This window comes from Diplotaxodon limnothrissa, linkage group LG7, assembly GCF_057381915.1.
Source record: "Diplotaxodon limnothrissa isolate DT_005_m linkage group LG7, D_limnothrissa_male_GT1.1, whole genome shotgun sequence".
Lineage (NCBI taxonomy): Eukaryota > Metazoa > Chordata > Actinopteri > Cichliformes > Cichlidae > Diplotaxodon > Diplotaxodon limnothrissa.
The window spans coordinates 9,866,952-9,882,278 of NC_140602.1; the positions used below are offsets into that span (position 1 = coordinate 9,866,952).

The 15,327-nt window shown below is 39.6% G+C and overlaps 2 protein-coding genes across 3 annotated transcripts; both read right to left on the minus strand.

Moving 5' to 3' along the window:
• Positions 1 to 6,622: 6,622 nt before the first annotated feature.
• Positions 6,623 to 10,488, minus strand: cimap1b (ciliary microtubule associated protein 1B). The gene is made up of 7 exons (XM_085357346.1): positions 10,354 to 10,488; positions 9,465 to 9,579; positions 9,162 to 9,365; positions 8,970 to 9,071; positions 8,757 to 8,875; positions 6,805 to 6,945; positions 6,623 to 6,715 (listed from the first exon to the last, which is right to left on the minus strand). The coding sequence occupies exons 2-7, from the start codon at positions 9,574 to 9,576 to the stop codon at positions 6,623 to 6,625; spliced, it is 771 nt and encodes a 256-aa protein (XP_085213472.1). The 5' UTR covers positions 9,577 to 9,579; positions 10,354 to 10,488.
• Positions 10,489 to 11,628: 1,140 nt separating this feature from the next.
• Positions 11,629 to 14,782, minus strand: LOC146627776 (protein tyrosine phosphatase domain-containing protein 1). Of its 2 annotated transcripts, none has more exons than XM_085357348.1 (12): positions 14,592 to 14,782; positions 14,412 to 14,492; positions 14,049 to 14,167; positions 13,770 to 13,907; positions 13,409 to 13,680; positions 13,015 to 13,308; positions 12,642 to 12,896; positions 12,444 to 12,560; positions 12,267 to 12,368; positions 12,090 to 12,170; positions 11,878 to 11,988; positions 11,629 to 11,751 (listed from the first exon to the last, which is right to left on the minus strand). In XM_085357348.1, exons 1-12 carry the CDS (start codon positions 14,780 to 14,782, stop codon positions 11,629 to 11,631), a joined length of 1,884 nt encoding a protein of 627 aa, XP_085213474.1. The 2 variants fall into 2 exon arrangements, with proteins under 2 accessions (XP_085213474.1, XP_085213473.1); XM_085357347.1 differs by having other exon boundaries at positions 11,629 to 11,752; positions 11,858 to 11,988; positions 13,006 to 13,308.
• Between the last annotated feature and the right edge of the window lie 545 nt (positions 14,783 to 15,327).

Sequence of the window (15,327 nt, forward strand, 5' to 3'; positions counted from 1 at the left end):
ATAGACGGATAATACCCAGGGAGTATTAGCTAGCTTGCCATTAGTTACTTGAGGTTCGCCTTTACTTCACTTATTCCTGGTTCGTCACGGTTCACGTCAGTAAAAACAGATGCTCACAGAAACTGACAACAAAACTGAGCCCGTCACTGATTACATTCTCTTTCTGAAGTGCTGAAGTGTACCTTTCACAGCGCACTCAGGAGGGAACGATTGTTAATCGCAAGTAAGCTAACAGAACTAGCGTTGGCTGCAGTTGTTAAGCCCGGTTAAACGTCGCTTGTTATCGCGTGAATATCATTCTTTCCCGATATGAAAAGGTGAACGATTTCCTTCATTTATCAGGGTTAACAGGTAGCTCAAGTTTGTAAATGTGCGACGTCCCCGACAATTTTCGTTTCTATGCAACGGGGACGCCCGCAGGACCACTTCGCACTGTATCCGGCTGTCTTTACAGGTGCCTGTCTAAAATCCTCAGTCATTCGCCTCTTCTTCTTCTTCTTCTTCTTCTAAGGAGTTTTTGGAGGTTCACAAACAACGATGTGGTGCATTACCGCCACCAACTGGTTTGGAGTGTGGACCAGAATCCGCTCATACCAAATAATGAAAATGAATAAATTTCTTCCTGATATTTTTTGACAATGCAACAGAAAATGTTGAATGGTTTCACTTATTCCACAGCGACTAAATTTCCCCATTTCATGTTTCCCTATAATGAATAGTGAACTGTTTAATCCAGTGTGTCCAAATCTGATTCGAGATATTATTGTCTCTTCTCTTCTGGTTTTCCTTTGAATAGAATAAAACTATCTCCCCGTCCTCTCCTCCTCACACCACTTTTGCCATCTTTCCCTCATTTTCTGTTTTATCGTGCTCCTCATTTCAGTTTTGCTAATACTGCTATGTAAACCGACTTGATCTCCTTTAGCAGCCTGCGTTGCAATTTTATCTGCCACCTCATTGACAATAAAATAATGTGCTGGTATCCAGACAAATTTAGCAATCACTCCCATCCAATGACTGTAGAAAACAGCAGTTTGTCTGGTCAGGCTTCTGAAGGACTGTTATCCAAGCAGGCCAATGATGAACTAGAGTCTGAAAGTAGTGGTGCTACTGGTAATGGGACTACTGGGCTTATATTAATTTGATCTTTTTGAATTTCTATTGCTTTCTGGGTTGCTGTCCACCCAAAACTCTTTGACTTCTTTACCTCTTTCTCCTAACAAGGAGCCCTGTTCAATTCTGTTTGTGTAAATTATATATTTAGTAAATCATTAGTATCTCCCTCTTGTCTTAATAATTATCCATTCTCTGCCAATGTCTGTCCTTTTCTTCTTTTCCTTTCCATCGATTTTGTCTGAACTATGAATTTTAGCAAATGATTTTGCCATGATATTAGCCTTCTCTTCGTTTCTAATTGCTGTTATATCTCCATCACTCAGGATTGGATACCTATAATCTCTTTTAATCCCAATCATTTCCCTTATCATTGACCATTCCTGATTTATTTTAGTCTGTCTTCCTGCTGAATTACAGAAATTCCTCCACAAATCTCTCTTTGCATTTTTTACAACTCTTCTCAAATTACCCTGTAACCTTTTATACTCAATAAGGTTCTGAGCGTTACAATTTCTTTTCAACATTTTGAAAGCTTTATTTCGAGCCTTAATTGCTTCATCACATTTCTTTGTCCACCACGGTAGTCTTCTTCTTGGTCTTACCTCCTTTCTCCTTTATAAATCAATTTGCTGCTGATTTATAAAATGGCACAACACACAGATAAATTAAAATCATCAACACCAACACTTAAATCAACTTTTTGTAACTCCTGTTCACTTATGAGCCTAAACGATTCCCAATCAGTGCTACTGAAACACATCTCTACTGCTCCCATTCCATACTCTTCCACATTCAAACTTATTTCTGTCATTATAGGATCGTGATCACTACCTATTGTGTTATCTCTAATTACTTTCCATCTACTAATGCCTGCTAGTGACTCTGAAACCAAAGTGAGATCAATTACTTCTTCTGTACCCGCTCTTGCATTCACTCTTGTTCCACTTCAATCATTCAAACATACATACTTTTTGTTTTCCGTGAGTTCCTCAGTTACATTTCCATTCTCATTATTATACAGGGAGTGCAGAATTATTAGGCAAGTTGTATTTTTGAGGAATAATTTTATTATTGAACAACAACCATGTTCTCAATGAACCCAAAAAACTCATTAATATCAAAGCTGAATGTTTTTGGAAGTAGTTTGTAGTTTGTTTTTAGTTTTAGCTATTTTAGGGGGATATCTGTGTGTGCAGGTGACTATTACTGTGCATAATTATTAGGCAACTTAACAAAAAACAAATATATACCCATTTCAATTCTTTATTTTTACCAGTGAAACCAATATAACATCTCCACATTCACAAATATACATTTCTGACATTCAAAAACAAAACAAAAACAAAGCAGCGACCAATATAGCCACCTTTCTTTGCAAGGACACTCAAAAGCCTGCCATCCATGGATTCTGTCAGTGTTTTGATCTGTTCACCATCAACATTGCGTGCAGCAGCAACCACAGCCTCCCAGACACTGTTCAGACAGGTGTACTGTTTTCCCTCCTTGTAAATCTCACATTTGATGATGGACCACAGGTTCTCAATGGGGTTCAGATCAGGTGAACAAGGTGGCCATGTCATTAGTTTTTCTTCTTTTATACCCTTTCTTGCCAGCCACGCTGTGGTGTACTTGGACCCGTGTGATGGAGCATTGTCCTGCATGAAAATCATGTTTTTCTTGAAGGATGCAGACTTCTTCCTGTACCACTGCTTGAAGAAGGTGTCTTCCAGGAACTGGCAGTAGGACTGGGAGTTGAGCTTGACTCCATCCTCAACCCGAAAAGGCCCCACAAGCTCATCTTTGATGATACCAGCCCAAACCAGTACTCCACCTCCACCTTGCTGGCGTCTGAGTCGGACTGGAGCTCTCTGCCCTTTACCAATCCAGCCACGGGCCCATCCATCTGGCCCATCAGGACTCACTCTCATTTCATCAGTCCATAAAACCTTAGAAAAACCAGTCTTGAGATATTTCTTGGCCCAGTCTTGACGTTTCAGCTTGTGTGTCTTGTTCAGTGGTGGTCGTCTTTCAGCCTTTCTTACCTTGGCCATGTCTCTGAGTATTGCACACCTTGTGCTTTTGGGCATTCCAGTGATGTTGCAGCTCTGAAATATGGCCAAACTGGTGGCAAGTGGCATCTTGGCAGCTGCACGCTTGACTTTTCTCAGTTCATGGGCAGTTATTTTGCGCCTTGGTTTTTCCACACGGTTCTTGCGACCCTGTTGACTATTTTGAATGAAACGCTTGATTGTTCGATGATCACGCTTCAGAAGCTTTGCAATTTTGAGACTGCTGCATCCCTCTGCAAGATATCTCACTATTTTTGACTTTTCTGAGCCTGTCAAGTCCTTCTTTTGACCCATTTTGCCAAAGGAAAGGACGTTGCCTAATAATTATGCACACCTGATATAGGGTGTTGATGTCATTAGACCACACCCCTTCTCATTACAGAGATGCACATCACCTAATATGCTTAATTGGTAGTAGGCTTTCGAGCCTATACAGCTTGGAGTAAGACAACATGCATGAAGAGGATGATGTGGACAAAATACTCATTTGCCTAATAATTCTGCACTCCCTGTAATTACCTCATGCTGTGCCGTGAGCATTAAAGTCTCCACACCATTCCACTTTTCCTTCTATGTACATATCCATTTCTTCCATAAAATATAATGACAGCCTTTTATATGGATTGCAAAAATTAACAACTTTAATACTTCCTTTCTTTGTCCATGTTTCAATTACAATATATTTCAACTGCATACCTATTGCTAGAACTCTATACTGAATACCTTGTTCTACAAAAATTACACATCCTCCTCCTTTACTTTCTTTCCTATCTCTACCTACACTGCTATATCCTTTGATTACAAAATCTAAATTTGGTGTGAGCCATGTTTCCTGGATGCAAATGATATCAGGTGTCTTATTAAAAAGAATTTTATGAATCCTTTAAACTCTTGTCCATTTTCTAATAAACTTCTGGAATTCTATTGCAACATAATCGTATTATCTTCTCTTGTGATGTTCCTGGCTTCCCATCTTCCCTGGTCTTTTGTGTATATGTTCCCATGAAATCCCTCTCATAAATGATTGTGCTCCCCTCACAACCATTTAGATTTTTTCTGTCTTGTATTTTACTTGATCAGCACAGTTGACTACATATGCAATGAATATCTTTTCCACTGTGCTTTCAGTATCTGTTCTGTCTAATTGAGTCAAACCTGGTGATGACATCTGTTGAAGTCTTCCTATCTCCGTTTTTCCTTTCTGTTTTTGCACCTTTTAACAGCCTCGGCATAGCTTATGTTGTTACCCGCTTTAACCTGCACAACCTCAGTGGTCTTCTTCCTAGCTTCACATTCCTCATATATCACCATGTGCTTTCCTCCAACACTAAAAAATGTATCTGGCCCAATATTTCTCATACCTATGTTTATCCACACACCTAGTACACCTTTACTGTCCTCTGTAGAGTGCTGCTATATGCCAATATCGCTGACAGTTGTAGCATGTAAGAGGGGGAGAAATATATGACCAAACTATGAAACACATGAATTCTATTTTGACTTTTTCTGGAAGCATAGGTTCTTAAAAGGTTTTACATACATATTAAAAAAATGGCTACTTTTTTTTTTTTTTTACCAGGTCCTAGTACTGGGTCCATTTGTTTATAGAAGGAAAGGTCAAATGCAGAAGCAGTGTGTGAAACAATAAGCACACTAAAAATCATTAAATTACATCTAAAATACAGGGTGGGCCATTTATATGGATACACCGTAATAACAAGGTTATGGTTGGTGATATTAAAGTCCTGTTTGTGGCACATTAGTATATGTGAGGGGGCAAACTCCTCAAGGACCATGTGACCATGGTGGCCATTTAGAAGTCGGCCATCTTGGATACAACTTTTGTTTTTTCAATAGGAAGAGGGCCATGTGACACATCAAACTTATTGGTGATGTCACAAGAAAAACAATGGTGTGCTTGGTTTCAACGTAACTTTATTCTTTCATGAGCTTGAGGACTTTAATATCACCAACCATTCCCATGTCATTACGGTGTATCCATATAAATGGCCCACCCTGTAGTAGGGGTTATTAGCCATTTTGTTGGGCATGTTTCACAGTGGGTACTCTATCTTGTCATATTTGGAATGAAAAAACAGTGTAACTACAGTACTGATTTGGTTGCCTCTAACCAGCTTTAGCAGCAATAATTTGAAGTAATCAGTGACCCAGTTTTGGCCATGCTTAATTCATAGGACAGATGGCATCACATTTGATTCTACAAAACTTTGCTATACAACAAAACCTAGGAAAGATGCCCAAGATGCAAAGTCCCCAAGTCCTGTGGCTCCAAAACCAGCCAACATCATCACTCCTCCACCACTGTGTTTGACTGTTGGTATGAGGTGTTTGTACTGATATGCTCTCTTTAGTTTTCTTTAAATGTGGTGCTGTGAACTTTGGTCTTCTCTGTCCAAAGAAGATATTTCCAGGAGTCTTGTGGTTCGTTGAGATGCAAAACTAAGCTTTGCTGCAGTGCTCTTTTTAGAGAAAAGGGGGCTTCAGTGAAGCCATGCTTGTTCAGCCTTTTTTGGATTGTGGTGCCATAAACTTTAAACATGATATAACTCAGGCCTGTAGAGTCTGAGATGTAGTGCTTGGATTTCTTTGCAGTTTGTCTGAGCATTGCAATGTCTAACTTTGGGTTGATTTTGCTGGGAAATACATTCCTACAAAGACAAATATCTGGCAACTGCCTTGAATAGTTTTTCTCACTGTAGAATTAAATTGTTTGGAAATGTCCTTATAACCCATCACAGAGTGTACTAGTGTAAGCGTGTACTTAGGTTTTCACAGGATTGCATGGAGTTCTCTGAAAACCCTTTTCACAGCTCTATTAGGCAGTTTCACACACTTTTTTTCTTTTCACATAAAGCCAACAATCTGTTTCATAAGCTGCTAGTATTTGGCCAAATATAAAAGCAAAATAACATTATTCTTGCACATAGACTATGTCTACAGGTATTAAATCTTCTGTATCGGCTGACTTTAACAATTTAGTGGCTCTGTGGATAATATAAATAGCAAAAGCAAAATATCACTGATCATGTAGTTTGTATGTATCATACAGCCTGGTATGAAAGTTGGATGCACATTAAAGTGGCACTTTGCAAAATACCAAATGGCTAACTCAGGAATTGGGATTGCAGAGGTTCTGCTATAAACTCTGTGCAAAAGGCTAAACCGTAACCTGGAAATTCCACAAAGTTGAGACATAAGACAGAAACAGTAAATTTATCTTATTCTGTAAAAAGACGAGCAATTTCTTAAAGTATTTTTTCCTTAACTGACCTCAAATATGACAAATGGAGAAATCTGGCCTAAATTCTTTGGCATCAAAATACAATCTCACTGTTGCGCTGAGCAGTTTGTATTTTATGCTTTATTGAAAAACTTCTGTGGTCATTTCCAGTTAAATTAAGAGATGACAGAGGACACTATTCCATAACATTCCCAGGAGCTGGTAGGATGTACTCAGAATGACGCAATCCAAAGGTAAAGCTCGGGGCTTTGGTTTTTGTGAGGTTTACCTAGGAAGGAAAAATCTTGATGAATAAAAAATGTTCATATTTGTGGAGCATTTAGGATAATAAGAACACGACATGATCAGGTTTCTTACTTGCTCAGGGTTGTATGCTCCTGGTCCTGGTTTCGCTGTGGTTTCACCGGGAGTGAAGTTGCGGCCTGTCATGCTGAATTGAGGAGGCTTCTGCCCATAAATACTGGGGTCCACAACTTTATAGGCAGCAGGGCCAGGAGTCTGCGGCCAAGAGAAACAAAAGTATAGACAACAACAGTAAACCACAGTTGCTAGGGTTTTTTTTGTTTTGGTTTGGTTTCAGCTTTTTAGGGTTTGCTTGAGTAACTTTTATACCTGTATGTAACCAGTCTGGCCTCACACTGTCCTGCTACAGTCTGTGTTGTGGTTATGGTTTTGTTTCATATACATAGGGAATAGAGCCTGATGGAGGATTTTTAAGATACCAATATTTGGCAATTTATTTTTTTTCTGTCAGACACATGGAACATAAACAGATTTTCCTAGCATTTGTTGCGTATCATCACTTATGAGTCCTTACTTAGATAATATGACAGTGCAGTTTAAAAATAAACTTGTTCTCTGCTCCAACAAGCTGTAGGTTACTCATTTACAATCTGCCTATAGCTGCTTGGATCAGCTGGTTGTTGTATTTGTGGATTTGCAAACACCTGTTGCCAACAGGTAAGTTACAAAGTGCCCTCTAGTTGACAAACTACACAATATCAACAACCACAAGATGGTTGAAGGGTGTTTCTCCCTTCTCATCTTAACTTGTCTTAGCAAATTTCACTTATGAGCCATTTCAAAAGTAGATCAGTAAATGAGATAAAATAGAAAATTTGTTAATATATAATCATGATGCAATGCAATTTCTGTGCAGGTTTTTATATGTGCTTTGTATATATTTTTGGAATTTGAGTAATGAAATTTAATGTGATGGCACACACCTTATCAGTCAGCTAGTGGTCCTGTTGGGGGAGAGGTGTAATAGCTATATATAATAGCTACAATGATTTAGATAAATTTTAATGGAAGTGAAATTTGCAATGAAATGCATTATATAACCATGTATAACCATTACAACTGTTAAACACTGTTTTTACTAGTCACATGAAAAAGTTTTTCACAGGCCAGTCTGAGCACCTCTACAAAAACAGACATTTCAGGCCTCAGTTAGCAGGTTAAATGAAAAAGTTCATGACAGTAGAATTAGAGAACAAAGGAATAAGCACAGCTTGTTTGGAAGTGTTGCCAAAAGAAATAGTCTTCTCTATTAAAAAAAAACGTGGCAGCATGGTTTTCATGTGTAATTTTGCATTGGATCAAACCACAAGACTTCCAGAACAATTCTTAACAGACAACAAAGACCAGTGTTGGAGATGTTCGTCCATACCGCACAGCACCACATTTGGAGAAAACAAAACAGCGTATCAGCACAAATGCCTTAAAGGGGCTTTAAAAGAGCTGTGCATAAAGGAATGCCTGCAGACTTCTATGAACTGAAGCAATATTGTAAAGAAGACTGAGATAAAATACCTCCACAATCATGTCAGAGAAACGTTATACAGGGAGAGATTACTCCATGTTGCTTCACGTTATTGCTGATGAAGGCTCTACAAGCTATCGAACCATGGGGCTTACTTAGTTTTTTAGAGGACTACATAGAGTGATGTGTAAACTCTATTTTTAATGATTATATTAACACCAAATCCTCATAACTACCACCAATATTAACCTGTATTAATTCAATAAATATTACTTAGAAGACATAAAAATTGTTTACAGCAAACTAATACAAACTCAGCCAAAAACAAACACTTTACACTAAAAAGACAAGATGTAAAGTTTATACACAGGTTTAATCTGTAAACAGGAGTACAGTGGGAAACTACTGGAACTGATGTCCATGAGAAGTCAAAGGTCACACAAAGAAACTAAAACCTCCCAATAATATAAATTCATTAAAAAATGACAAAATTTTTCAGGGAAATATAACTCTTAAAAGACATGTTACATATATAACTCTGCACCTTGCTTTGGTCATCATAGAAGGTTCCGATTTTGTTGCGGCCACGTAATGAGAAGCAGGGAGCAGAAGATGCAACCGCAGTGTTCCCTATCATGGGAGGCAGGGAATAGGTTGCAGGACCTGCAGTAGGAGCAAGAGATAAAGCTTACAGATTTTGTACTATGAAACTTTTTTATTCATAGTACAAATACAAAACAACAAATACATATTTTACCTGGTGTTTTGTTGCCACCTAATTCCTTGTGCCTGGCTAACAGTGAATAAGCAGGCGCAGCGCGGTAGATCCACTTTGCTGAGTGCTCTGGGGAATATTGACCTGACAGCAACAAAGAAATTTGTATAAAGACACTGAGACCAGGAGTAAAGCATCTTCATATGCGTTTAATGTGTTAGGAGTTCTGCTGACCTGGTCCAGGAGGCTCGAAGAACTTGGGCTCCTTTGGACGGCTGTGGAGTGAAAATGAAGGCATGCTGCTCAGGCCCTCTCTGGTCATGTTGGTGGGAATCAGGTATCTTGGCCCAGGGGAAACGTTATTATTGACCTCCTTACGACGCATCCCAAAGCTGAACATTGGGGCTTTGCATTTGGTAGGGTCGTGCTGAGACACACCTTTATCATAGAAGAAGAACACACCCTTATTGAATACTACTGCTACTACTACTAATAATAATTGTGCTGATAACAAAAAAAAAAATTCTCTAACACTACCTGTGAGTCCAGGCAGTGCATACTTGGGCCCCGGGCTACCATAGAGGGCAGCTATAGGACCTCTTGGCTTGTGGGGCCTCCAGGTGCCAACCCAGGGATCAGCCTTCATCATTACCTTGACAGAGAAAGTCATGGAAAAAAAATAAAATGACTAAGGGGGGTTTGCACATTAAAAAAGAAAGAAAGAAAGAAAAAAAAGATAAAATCACTCATCCTTCTGTGGTATATATATATATTCAGCTGATCCCTTATTAACCACAGCAGGTAGGTCCACATGTTTGATTTAGCAGATTTCTGCTGAGCATATTTGCCATGTCATGAAAGTGCATTACTATCGATGAAGGCTCTTTAAGCGTTTGCCAACTCAAAGTTCTTTCAAATCCTGCACCTTTCTGAGTGGCTCAGTAGTAACACGAGTGTGGCTTCACCTGGAACAGCAACACCACGGTGCTAATCATGGCAACAGATTTGGAACAATAATAACAATGACAACCATAACTCATTTCATATGTCATATGAATAACAACACTAACGCCAGAAAGAAACGTTAGTCATTTGCTAACTCGCACTGATTGAGCATAAGTGATCAATAATTATAAAACAGCTTTGCGCTCACCTGTGAAAACAAGCGCTAGCCATGTTAATGAGTTATATAAAGCATCGAGCTAAGTTCATGAATCATACATGGCTTTACTTACGCTTGACTTTTGTTTGACGGAGGCCTGGTTGATTATGTTTTTAACAGAAAAAGCTGTAAATCTTTCACCAAAAAAATAAATAAAGAAAAACTGTTTCTACCGTTTGCGTTCCAAACTAACGAATCACTGACTGCTTTCAGTTTTATTCAGTTGGTGAAATAAAGTAAACAGATTCGTGATTTTTACCTCACAAAATCCCGATCCTGCTTAGAGTCCGTGACAGGCTTTTTCCACAGAAATGAGCATGTGCGCTGAACCCAAACACAGATTGTTTAATGGTTGTCAACTTCACTATGACAACGTTTCCATGGCAATGACTCTCTGACATTTATTCTTAATATGTGTTGGATATAATGTTCTTTAACCAGTTTGACCGATAAAAAAATACTACTAATAATAACAATGAAAAAAAGGGAAAGGTTTCTAGTCAGCTCTGTTGGGGTGTCTTGGCTCCCTGGTATAATATCTGACTCACTCACATTTAACCAGAGACATGCAAGAAGTATATACATGCAATACATTATGCAGATGTTGTAAATGATTTATTAGGTATGAAATGCTGTTCTGCTACAGGGTCACACTGTGGGCACACTGCTTGGATTTAACCTCTTAGAACTAATGACAGGACCTGATATACTATTCAGTGCTAAACTCATTAAATGTTTGTTTTTTAATTCTAACTTTATTTCAAGTTTAACCACTTTTCTAGCACTCTATGCAGGACTGGTCCATGGCACAGATGTAGTTTTTACTCTTTGCCTGGTAACTGTTTCAAATACTTCAAATCATCTTAATCCACGGAAACAAACAAATATATGACTTAATCTTAATGCCCTCTACTGGAAATATCTTAGGCTTAATTTATAGACATTGGCACATTTTCATTGTCCCCTGTGAAGTGTGTAACAGTGTAAGCAGGACACATCATAAACAAAATATTTTAGTGCCAGAGGGGACAGTTACAATTGAAGCACATTAACACGGCTTAGACTGAAAGAGTAGAGCAGGTAATAGTTCTCGTTAGATTGTGTAGGTGATACTTTATTTCTTACATCTAAATCAGTATAGGTTATTAGCAATTTTGTTAGGCCCACATTTATTGTGAAATAGGGATATTTTAAAAAAGGGAAGATAAATATGAGACATGAAGGGGGAGGTTGGTCTTTATATATCAAATTCTGCTTTAAATGCACTCCAAAAACCAAACTGTAAAGGGCATTTTTCACAGTGGGTGCTCTATTTTGTCATATTTGGAATTAGGGAAAAAAGTGGCATCTCAGTGTGATGGCAAACACTTACAGGATCCTACAACTAAAGTAATTAGACAGAATTAAGCAATCATTTATTTAAGTGCTTGCACCTCAATTTTTTTTCCTCTGATTTGTCAAAATGTCTCTGTGGGGGGGAAAAACCCCAACAACAACAATATGCAGTATCAGTTTTTGTTTCTGTATAAACTCTTGTCTTCAAAGTGTAGCATTGGTGCTGCAGGCTCTAGTGAAGTATCTGTAGTTGTGGAAGGTTTCTCTCAAAGTGGCCTTCATGACTTTCATTAGAGGTGCAAGGCTTTCCATTTCCTCTTGGGAGCGCTGTAAGATACATGTATATATGTGTGTTTATTTAAAAAAAAGGAAAATTATAACACTTGAAAAAAAGTTTTCATATTTAGAACAAATGCAACATGATTTACTCATTGAACTTCCACTCTGTCTTACCCTTGTAAGTGCCCGTATCAGGCGGTGAAGCACTGCCTCCTCTCTGTGTGGACAAAGGCTGGTGACTGTGCTCACGCAGCTCAGCAGACAGTAAATGGTGTGTCTCTGTGGCTGTAACAATGTAATATCCCAAATAACATCTTGCATCTAAGGAGATCTACGTATAAATGTATAAATGCTTAGTAAGAAAGCCCAGGAGATTGTTTGCTTACTTTCTTGAGCACACTGAGAGGATTCCTGTTGCTTGCTCTAATACTCAGTCTTTCTATGTCCTCGGCACTGAGGACAGGGTCCTGAATGAGATTGGAGAAAACCAATAAAAGTGAGAGACAAATGTTTACTGCAGTACAGGGTGCTTAATCAGAAATCCCTTGTGTGATGCCACTAACCCTCAGCTTCTCCAGCCAGGTCCACAAGAGACAGCAGAGAACATGAGGATCTGATTCAGTGACCAGCAGAGCCCAGCCACACTCACTACTATTCAGTTCCTCCTATAGACGAGTGGTAGTATTAATTCACTGATATGTTCTGATTCATAACAATGATTACTTGTTTGTTCGTTTTACCTGCAGCAGAGCTGACCTTTGCAGAACTGTTTCTCCTGGAGGACCCTGCTCTGACATTGCTTTAGCTACAGGACGAGCCGTCGAGGTCGGGCCTAGGTTATGTGGATTTCTGCACAGCTGCATGTGACATTGGTTAGAACACATCCACAGCAAAGCTTTCTTTACCTTTACCATTTTTAAAAATAAATGTAAGGTTACCTCCACATTGGAACTGTATTTGGGTAGAGCCTTTTTAGCCTTGCACTTTGACTGCTTAGCACAGCTGCTGTTTGTTCTCATGCTGGACACTGGAATATTGAGTATATGAGTTTCCTTTTTGGTGGTTTGGTAGCCTGATGAAAGCCCACCAAAAACTGGACTAACTGGTCTGAGATCAGTTCGCATACGTTCCGGCAAACACCACTGGTTCTCATCTCCAAGAGCTGTGGTGCAGTATGGATTCAGCTCCGATCCCTTCAGTACAAAACGCAACAAAGGGGGACAAATCCTTTATAACCAGACCCATTTTACATTATTATTCAAGAATTTGAATAATTCTGTGTGCACAATTTTAAAATTTGACCTCATTTACCTTGATCTTGCTGAGATCAGAGTCACTGTAGCTGCGTTTGTCCATCAGTACCTCCCTCTTCCTCTCCAAGAATCCTAACGGGTCATCCCATGAGGACATTGACCCCGAACCTGCCCACGAGCTTCTATGACCTTCTCTCAGCAAGGGCAAGTACTGCTTGGACACCAGAGTCTCTCTCACAGTGCTGCTCAGGACCCTAAGTGCGGACCTCTTGTCCAGTTCAGTATAGACCTCTGGAGGTGAAGGAAGACCCAGAGCCAAGCAGGAGAGACGCACACACAGGAGGTACACTACCTAATCAAGTGGAAGTCAGAAAAGAGGAGAAGGTTAATTGCTCTACAATCCAGGCATTTCATGACACAGGATTAATGTATTATGATGACAAAATCCAGACCTTTGGTGTTTGTCTGAGATTGCGAGCCTCCTTGCCGTGCAGTAGGAGTGCTTGTCGGTTTAGATAGTGCTGCAGGGTGAAAGGGGCTCCATGTCTCAGGCTAAGGTCTGGGTATTGAACCAGCTGTGTGCTAAGCAGGCGAGCAAAATCAAACACCTTGCTTATCTGTGCCCGGGTTTGGATAGAGCGAGGTCGTTTAATCCGCACAAAGTGGACGGCCTCACTCGGGCTGATGCGCAAGGTGTAGATTAAGTAGCAAGCTATCAGGACACCTGGCGATCAGGAACACAGCAAGAGCATTATATGTGGCCAATCTGCAACATGCAATACTTACTTACATGGAATATATTTTTAACCCTACCTGTCCTCCCCAGGCCTGCATGACAGTGCACGGCCACTCTTCCTTCCCTCACCGCAAAGGCAATAACCTTCACTGCGTCAATTAACCCAACAAGAGATGACACTCCAAAATCTGGCATCCCAAAGTTGTAAAAGTAAACTGCACATAAACATATGTACATAAGAATAGTGAGCTGAAGGAAAGAGCATTAAAGCCATCAGCATAATGTTTGCACACAAAATAAACTGTTTTCTGTATTGAAAATAAATATGCTTTGCTTTCAGTGTTTTAAGATCTCACCGTCATTGTCCATGAAGATCTGAGGAGAGTAGGTGAAACCACTTTCAGGGTCCAGAGGAGGTCCACAGTGAGCATGCTCGCCTGGGAGCTGCATGTTAACGATCGACCTGATGTTTAACCTGCAAATAAAGTCAAAAACTGGAGGAAACCTGCAGACACTTGGTGTTCATCTCAAAGGTTTTTTGTTTGTTACTTGCTATGTGTCCACAGTTCCAGAAGTTTTAAAACTACTACGATCGTCAAGTGTCGTTGTAAAAAAGTGATACAAGATGCTTTATGTCCTTCCTTTTTTGCAGTAATTACTGTAAGGTTGCAGGCGTCATGCATCAATTTACTACACAGACAATACTGACCAGTGATTACCTTTGAAACTGATCTATGATGTTGTACTTCTCAATTAGATAACTTGATGGTCTTGCCATGGCAACTATGTCATCTGTTACCCTGAGACAAGTAGAAGTTCACAGTCAGCATGGACTCCTTACCGTTTTGCGAAAACACGCGCAACACAAAATTATGTGTGAGATTGCCAAACACTCTCACCAGGAGGAGAAAATGCCTCGAATAACTTGCTGGTTCAGCTTCCAGCACTCTGGTCCCTCGTAGCGACAATCTTTACCTCCACAGGCCAGTAGACAGAGGAGCTTGGGTGGGATAGCTTTCACCAGATTCTCCCTGGCCTGGGAATAGGTGGGCTGTGGTACCGGTATGTGAGGGGTCAACGTCGGCATCATCCTGCACATGTAAAACCTGCAAATCAGCTTTTGCTAACGTATTATATCTGTGAAGGATGCCTCACCTGGAAGAAATAGCAGCTTCCTTCGTCCTTCAACTCTGACAAACATGCAGCTTGCAGTCTGACAGTATTTGTATTACTTTTAGCTGTCATTTTACTTACTGTGCAAGGATCTCATGTCTGAAAGTGTTCTGCTTTAAGAACAGTCCAACTATATTGTTTTTATATAGCTTCATATGTAATAAACAGCAATTAAATGTAATGCTTACCTTTCTGTTTATGTTAAGAAGTGATGGTTTAAATCCCATTTAATGTATTTCTATGAGGCTTTAAGAAATATGAAGAAAAAAACTGATCAACAAAGCAGAGTACACATGGGCTCATCTGTCTTGATGCACACCGCTTGCACTCACTCACAAAACTGTGTGATGACCCAGCTCCACTAAGCCTGATTAGCTGTCATAAATACATTAGAACAGACACTCATGCATCGTAGCAAGCCAATTATATCCTTACACCTTCACCTATAAACACTGTGTATGT